This window comes from Ursus maritimus, assembly GCF_017311325.1.
Source record: "Ursus maritimus isolate PB19 chromosome X unlocalized genomic scaffold, ASM1731132v1 scaffold_X1, whole genome shotgun sequence".
Classification (NCBI taxonomy): domain Eukaryota; kingdom Metazoa; phylum Chordata; class Mammalia; order Carnivora; family Ursidae; genus Ursus; species Ursus maritimus.
Window position 1 is genome coordinate 6,999,973 of NW_024423319.1, and position 7,839 is coordinate 7,007,811.

The 7,839-nt window shown below is 54.5% G+C and overlaps 1 protein-coding gene across 1 annotated transcript in view; it reads right to left on the reverse strand.

The window, feature by feature from the left end:
• The window catches only part of GPC4 (glypican 4), a 104,293-nt gene extending 102,291 nt beyond the window's left edge, over positions 1-2,002 (reverse strand). Inside the window, exon 1 of the mRNA XM_040627473.1 lies at positions 1,558-2,002. Coding sequence (XP_040483407.1) covers positions 1,558-1,717 — 160 coding nt within the window. The 5' untranslated portion in view covers positions 1,718-2,002. The remainder of the gene's footprint in view (positions 1-1,557) is intronic.
• Positions 2,003-7,839: the final 5,837 nt, after the last annotated feature.

The following is a 7,839-nucleotide window of genomic DNA, read 5'->3' on the forward strand; positions in this document are numbered from 1 at the left end:
AGGGCTCCGCAACCAATAAAACCGTGCCGCTGTGAGGACATACTTGAGTTCCCAAAAAGACAGGCAGCTCAAGGGCAAACAGTCTCTAATCAGTGGTGTGCGGGTTATTTGATAACGGCCAAGGTGCAGCGGGGCTCCTAGGCTGCTCCTGCAATTTCTTGAGTTCTATTTCTAGGCGGATGCCGAATACACTGGGAAAGTGCCCAGCGACTTCCCTCAATTACCTTTGTAATTTATATGTAATTGATGACTGCACTTAATCTCCAAGGTTATTAATAGCCCTTCCAAAAAATGACCCCCACGTCTTCCTAAGCCTCTGGAAGCGCCTGGTTAAAATTACAGTATTTCCTTTGCTGGCTGCCGGCCCCCTGCCCGCCCCACCCGGGTGACCAGCACCGAGAGGCAAAGGCGCGCTCTCCCCACTTCCATGAAAGGTTCGGAATGGAGGCTTGGCCCCCGGGGGCTCGAAACGCGCTCTCTCGCTCTCTCTCCTCCGTTAGGTTACGCTGGCCAGCAGCCAATTAGATTCCTGGTTCTTTCTGAACCCTCAGGGCGAACGGGCTACCTGCGCCGCCGCCGGCCCCAGCGCGGCCCGCGGGGCTGCGCGCAACAGTTGCCCTCCGCGAATGAGAGCGCGACCCGGAGTGGACCGGCAGCCGCCGGCCTCGCGAGGGGGGGCGAAGGGCGCCCGCCGAAAAGCAGCCTCCCCAGCGCTCCAAGAAGGGCTTTCACCAACACCCCACGCACCCCCCAACGCCGAAATCCGGTGAACTTTTTCACAGGCTAAGGCTTCTCCATTTGCATAACCATCTCCAAACTGCGATTCAGGTTTCCTGTAGTCAGTCCTTTCAAAGGTTTGTAATTGAATGTGCAATTAACCCTGAAAATGAGGTGAGAAAAAAAAGAAAGGGGGGGGGTGGAAGTACCCTTCCCGTCCAGCACCTTCCGGAAAGCAGGAGAGTTCCCAAAAGTCAGGGATTGGAGGAGTGGAGAGTCGTTTGCTTTTTAAAGGCGACTTCTAAAGCCGCTGGAGCTACTAAAACTCCTAATCCGCGTCAGCGGTGGAAGAGAGGCGGGGAGAGCGTGTTTTAAAGAACATCAATGAAACCTCCATTCGACTTCCACGTTTGGCGTCCCCGGGAAGCTGGCAAGCTGTAGGTTGTTCTCCCCCCAACACACACACACACCACCGGCGACCCTCACGCCCTCCCGGCCTCTCGTCACCCACACAACAAAGCGGGGAGCCCAATAAGTTCAACCCGGAACAGGCAAGGGAGCCGGTGACACGCACTTTGCGGGCCAGAGTCCTCGGGACTCCCCGGGGCCGGGAAGACACGGCGGGGCGGGAGCAGACTCGGGGTGGCACCCGGCCTGTCGGCGGCGCCCCTCCACTCGCAGTCCCGGGGGGCCGCGCTGCGCCGGGGCTCGCTCTCGCGCTCTCTCCCGCCTGCCCATGACTCCCCCCCCCTCGGTCTACCTGCGGCCGCGCGGGGGGCTCTGCGGCCCCTTCCCCGGGGCGCCTGCCTCCGCGCACGCCTCCCGAGGGTCCCCACTTACCGTTGATCTCGTGCGTGGGGGCATCGTTCTTGTTGAAGCCTTTGGACACGTAGAGCCGTCGCACTTCCGAGCAACTTTTCGACTTGGGTTCGGCAGCCAGCAGCGCGGCGCAGAGCACGGCCAGGGTGCAGAGAAGCGCGGGCAAGCCGAACCGGGCCATGGTGCGGGCCGGGGCCGACGCGCTCCCACCTCTGGGACCGGGGGAGAGTGGCGGGAGCGGGCCGAGGAGTGCGGGGCCGGGGGCTCCCGAGCGGAGCGAGAGGGCGAAGGAGTTGGGGTAGGAGTTGGGGGAGCAGCGGGAGGAGGAGACGCGGGGAGAAAAGTGGAGCTGGGCCTCGCGCGTCAGGCAACGGTCCCCAGTGCCAGGCGCCCGGCCGGGGGAGGAGAAGGAGGAGGGCGTGGAGGTGGTGCGCGGCCCACGGGAACGGAGGCGCGGGCCGGTGGGCTCCGGGCTCCGCGGGGCGGCGGACGGGGCGCACCGGCCGGCAGCAGGACAGGGGCGCGGGGAAGGAGAAGGTGGCAGGCGCCGCCGGGGCCGCGGAGGGCGTGGGCGGCGGCGGGCGCTCGCTGCGCGCTGCTCAGGCTGCCCGGCGCCGGTCCGCTCTCCTGGCTCAGCTCGGCTCACTCTGCCCTCGGCCGCGCGGCTGTGCCCTCCTCAGCTCCGCCGCTGATTGACTGGTCGGCGTGCGCGGCGACGCTCGGCAAACTTGGCCCAGCGGGCGGCACTCAAGGGGAGGGGGCGGGCGGCGGGGGGGCCGGAGACGGGCGGGAGCACGCAGGGCCGGGACGGGAGAAAACCTGGAAGCGGGCTAGGATCCGGAGCGGCCAAATCCACTTCCTAGGGGGCCGCACCGGGCGCGCGGCGCTCCCTCGCGCGACACGCCCCGCAGGGCTCCTCCCTCCTCCCTTCTTCCCCTCCTCTCCTCCTCTCCTCCTCCCCTCCTCCCCTCCTCTCCTCCCCCGGGAGGCGGGAGATGCCCGCCTCCCCCTACCCAAAGAGGGAGGGCTAACTTCTCCAGGGTACAGGGACCAAGTCCTGGGGGACCGCGCGCCTGGGCACTTGTCCCGAAGCCCACGCCCGAGACACAGGCCTTCTGCGCGCGGCCACCTGACTCGCTGACCGTGGGCCAAAGCCGGGCGGAGCCCTCCCGCGTCGATACCTGCCCTCCCAGCCGCCCCGCAGCCCCGAGGTCTCCTCTAACCGCCCTGCTCCTGGGCCAGGAGGGGAAGGCTCTGGCAAGACTCGCATTGTTCCGCTGCAGACACCAGGGGACCTCGGAGTCCCAGCTGGCCCTAGACCCTCACCTGGCCCTCTCAGACCGGCTTCCCATCCAGCGGTGCTCCATGAGCACCGACTTGTTCGGAACCCCGGCAGGCATTCTCCTCCCCCGCCTCCCCCAGCCACGCCTGGTTCTGCTACAAGTCTAACCAAACCCCGAAGTGGGAGAGCCCTCCCCCGCCCCCCGCAACCAAGCGCGAGGCGATGCGACAGTCAGGGATGACCCCGGAGACTTTGGAAACCTGGCCCAAATCCTTCTAGTGCATGTAGGGAAACTGAGGCCCAGAGAAGAGGAGTGACTTGCTAATAGTGTGCAGCTGGGGCATGGTTCCAGAACCCTGGGCTACACTCCCAGGTCACCTGGAGTAAAGGTAGCCCAAGACCCCCAATCCCCTTCTGCCCTCAAGCTTCTTGAGAGAGACTCACACCTCTCTGGGACCCAGTCTCCACTTAGCCACCAGAAAACTGGAAATGGACGAGTCTTCCCACCTTCCCAGCTTTGTCAGATTCCATTAATGAGTGTTTTTGAAGCTCCCAGGGCTCCTTTAATGAAGGGAACTGTGCAGATTGGGAACTTGTCATTACCCTTGTTATTGTTACAATCTGCTTTAAGAGGTTAGGGTGAGAAGTGCCTCAGACACCTCGGGAGTGTGCTGGGAACTGGGCAGATAAAAGGGGCTGGAACTTATTATTTGGCTAGACTCTCAATTCCCATAAAATTACATAGGGTGAAGATATGAACCATCATTACAATTATCACCCTCATAGGGTTTGTTGAGACTTCGTCCACTGCTCTTTGTAAACCATGTTGACGTATTGGCTCGGTAGAGTTGTAGAAACTTAGGTCAGCTGTTGTTTTGAATGCCCACTGTAAACTCTTGTACATTTTTATTAACTCTTGGAGATCATCAAGGTAAACAGATTGTGACCTCTTAGTGGAACTTACAATTTCTGTGGGTTGGGCAGAGCATTTACCCCTGCAACTAACAGAGGACTTTTTCTAAACATGCAAACTCCCCTCCAAGAGACTTTCAAATAGTCCACCTTTTTCTCAAACCAATATCATTTAAATTATTGCTAGGGCTTAGCCCAGCACTTTTAACTTTCATTGATTGATGCATTTACTTAAAGATGTTCTTTACCAAAGATGATATAATCTGAGATGCAACGAACAGTAATCACAAAATGAAATCCAGTGACCATAAGTGAAAAAAAGGTCCTCCCAAACCATGGAGTCCAAACTCATTCCTTGCCCCCCGATTTACTCCTGCATTTTCCTGTTCATGTATTATTAACCAAAACTTGAGCCTTTTCCACCAGAAACAGTAACTTCTGGCTACAAACGGATCTGGACAAGTCTGAACTTTACCACACAAGACAGGAACCCCAAGCCCTGCTCAGAGGCGGCTCCCACTTCAAAGCCTCCTTTCATTTAAATACAAACAGGGTGAACAACTGGCAATCTACGAAACAAATACCATCCAGCTTCCCTTTTCAGATGGCCCCCAGCTCCTCCTTTCCTCCCCTCACCCCCACTCCAGCTCTTCTCTTACAAAGAGGCTCCTCAGTGGAGCTGCGCCTATTCTGTAAGTTCTCTGAATGCCCAAAAAATGGATTGGGCGCTGCACGTAGAATGTAAGAATCAACAACTTCTCAAGGTGATTAACCCTCATATAGCACTTTGGGGGGAGCTTTTACCTTGTGGTAAAGTACGCAAACATAAAATTTACCATTTTCACCATTTTAAAGTATACGATTCAGTGGCATTTAGTACACTTGCAAAGGTGTGCCACCATCACCACTATCTAGCTCCGGAATGTTTTCATCATCCCAAAAGGAAACCCCGTACCCATTAAGGGAAATCTATTCCCTTCTCCCCCACCTCCCCTCAGCACCCCCCAAACCACTAATTCCCTTTATGTATCTATAGATTTGCGTATTCTGGACATTTGGTATAAATGGAATCTTGCCATATGTGACCTATGTCTGGCTTCTTTCATTTAGCATCAGGTCTTCAGGATTCAACCACGTAGGAGCAGGTGTTAGCACTTCTTTCCTTTCTGTGGCTAAATAGTATTCCATTTCATAGATCCGCTACATTGGGTCATACAGTACTTTACCATTTACAAAGTGCCTTCAGGTGCACTCCTCCACTCTTAGAAAATTTTCGTGTTTTTTTTTTTTTTTTTTAATAGATAAGCAGGGATGCCTGGGTGGCTCAGTCGGTTAAGCGTCTGTTCTCCCTTTGGCTCTGGTCATGATCCCAGGGTCCTGGGAATTGCGCCCCTCCGGCGGGCTCCCTACTCAGTGGGGAGTCTGCTTCTCCCTCTCCTTCTGCCCTTGCCCCTGCTTGTGCTCTCTCTCACTCTCAAATAAATAAAATCTTTTTAAAAAAATACAAAAAATAGATGAGCAAACTGGGTCTCAGCAAGGTTACATGGCTTTTCACAGCCACGGAAATCTTGAGTAGCTGAACCAAGACTGAAAATTATAAGGCCTCTGACCAAATCCCATGTGATTTTTTGGTTAGAAAACACAGTCCTCTGGGTGTCGTTTAGGGTCAGCTATGAGTGTGCAGCTGTCCAGATCCTACAGAAGCATCCCGATTTCTAACGACTGAATGTTCACTGAGCACCTACTACGCGCCAGATGCTGTTCATCCGTAGAGGGAGGGAAGACATACACGCCAAAAGGAGTTTACAGCGGAATGTACTGGGTAAGGCCCATATGCAAAGGCTTGCTTAGATAGAATAAACCTACAGCGTACCTGCTACTGCCAGGAGAGGCATTTCTCCCGATGAGGCCCCGGGCTACCTTTGCAGGTGGGCAGAGAGAACAAGGTAGGCGCTCACCGCTGTCCGCCAAGCCAAGAACTAGTTGAGTCAAGTCCACTCTCTGAGCTCTGGAGGCACTTCTCCTGGTCTGCTGGGGAGCTGGCTTGGTTGCCGAATACGGGGATGGCGAGTAGAATGTGACTTCCTCTCCTAGGATAGGTGCTGTCCTACAGCCCTCTAGCCTCTCGCTTTACCCAACCCACCTTTACCCCAGCCATCAGAGTGAGCCTCTGACGACACCACCTGAACAGTGTCCCTCCCCTGCTTAACCCTGCCCTTCCCCCCATGGTACCCCATCGCTTTCCAGATCAATTCTCAAGTAGTTCAACAGATCTGGATCTTGGCTCTGGGGCCATTATCTACATTACCAGCTTTTTTTTTTTCCTGGCCCTTTCTAACCTTGTACATCTGGTGCTCAGCCCCACAAGAGCACGTCCTCATTCTCCATCATGCCAGGGACATTCTTGCACCCATACCCCACCCCTGCTAGGAATACCTTTTCGTTCCCCTCTACTCCTTGGACAACTTCCTACTCATCCAGTGAAACTCAGCTGAGACATCACTTCCTCCGGGAAACCCTCCTGGATTCCTCCCCAAGCAGAACTACTGGCTCCTTCTTCAAGGCCTCCAAAGCACTGTCCCCACTGGCATGACCATGCAGTGGTCATGAGGATTCCTCCACCCCCAGCCTCCAAGAGCTCTCTCAGTTTTTATTTTTATTTGAATGCCTATTGCAGGGGTGCCTGGGTGGCTCAGACGTTAAGCGTCTGCGTTAGGCTCAGGGCGTGATCCCGGCGTTCTGGGATCGAGCCCCACATCGGGCTCCTCTGCTGGGAGCCTGCTTCTTCCTCTACCACTCCCCCTGCTTGTGTTCCCTCTCTCGTTGGCTGTCTCTCTCTCTCTGTGTCAAATAAATAAATAAAATCTTAAAAAAAAATGAATGCCTATTGCCTGCAAGAGTACGGGTTTGCCTGTTGGGCCAGTTTCCCACAGGAATAAAAGACCTAGAATTATATTTGAAATCTCCTGATTTTTAAATGTTAGTGACTGCTTAAGAAGTCATAAAAGTTTACCAAACTCAGCCTACCTTCAGCCTAGATTTCACCAAGTAACATTCTCTCTCCCCGCCATGACTCTCCTTTGCAAGCAACCAAGTAATACCTGCTGACCACTTGCTACGTACAAAGGTTGGTTCTGAGAATGCTCTAGAAACTTGGAAGACCAGAGGCATTTGAAGAGCTGTCTGCTTGGGGAGGTGGGATCCGTATCCATATCCTCATCCTCGTGAGGGTAACACAAGGCAATGCCTGTCCCCCAGGACGGTCATCCCAACTTGCTCTTTCCTATGGTTGCCCGCCTCCTCTTGGTCCCTTTGGAAATTTACAGAAGTACCCGTAACTGAAGTATCAGCCACTTTGAAAGAGTTGATGTGTGTAGTCTGTTCCTGTCTCCTAATTTCATACTTCCCTTCAGTATTGTTTCTCTAATACTTGAAGTTTGCCTTACCTTTCCTTCTCCCTCACAGAGCTCATCTGTGTTTACAACTTGAACCACCAGTGACAGGTACCTAGCCGTACTTGCTGTTTGTGCCCACGTTCCCCACTATACTCCCTTTTTCTTCGGTAATCACCTGGCTGGCTGGTGTCTTCCTTTCTACTCCATGGCCATCAACGCTTGTCCAGGTTCTGTTACCTCTTGTCTGCACCGTAGAGCCAACCTCCTCACAGGTCTTCTGGCCTCCGACCTCTCTCTCTCCATCCATCCTCTCAGGGGACTGTCACGAAATCAGTCTGATGGCATCATTTGCAAGCTTCCCACTCCTTGCCTGAAAAGTCTTCCGCGGGAAGCCCATCTCGCAATAATAACTGATATTTGTCTAGTATTGCAGTTTTGAATTGCTTCCACATGTATTATCTGTGAAATATGTATTATTTTCCATAATTTATGGGTGAGGAGACCGGTTCAGAGCCTTAAATTGAGGCCCTCTGAGTGCAAGTTCAATTACAGTCACTTCTCACTGTGCCCCAAGCCCAAAACATACCCAGGAAAACTTCGAAGACAGTGCAAGGCTAGTGGGTAAGAGAATGGAGAAGGTAGGACTCCCTTTGGACCCTGAAGGACAGGGAGGAATTGCCAGGCAGAGGAGTGAGGATGTAGGGGGCCAGTGGA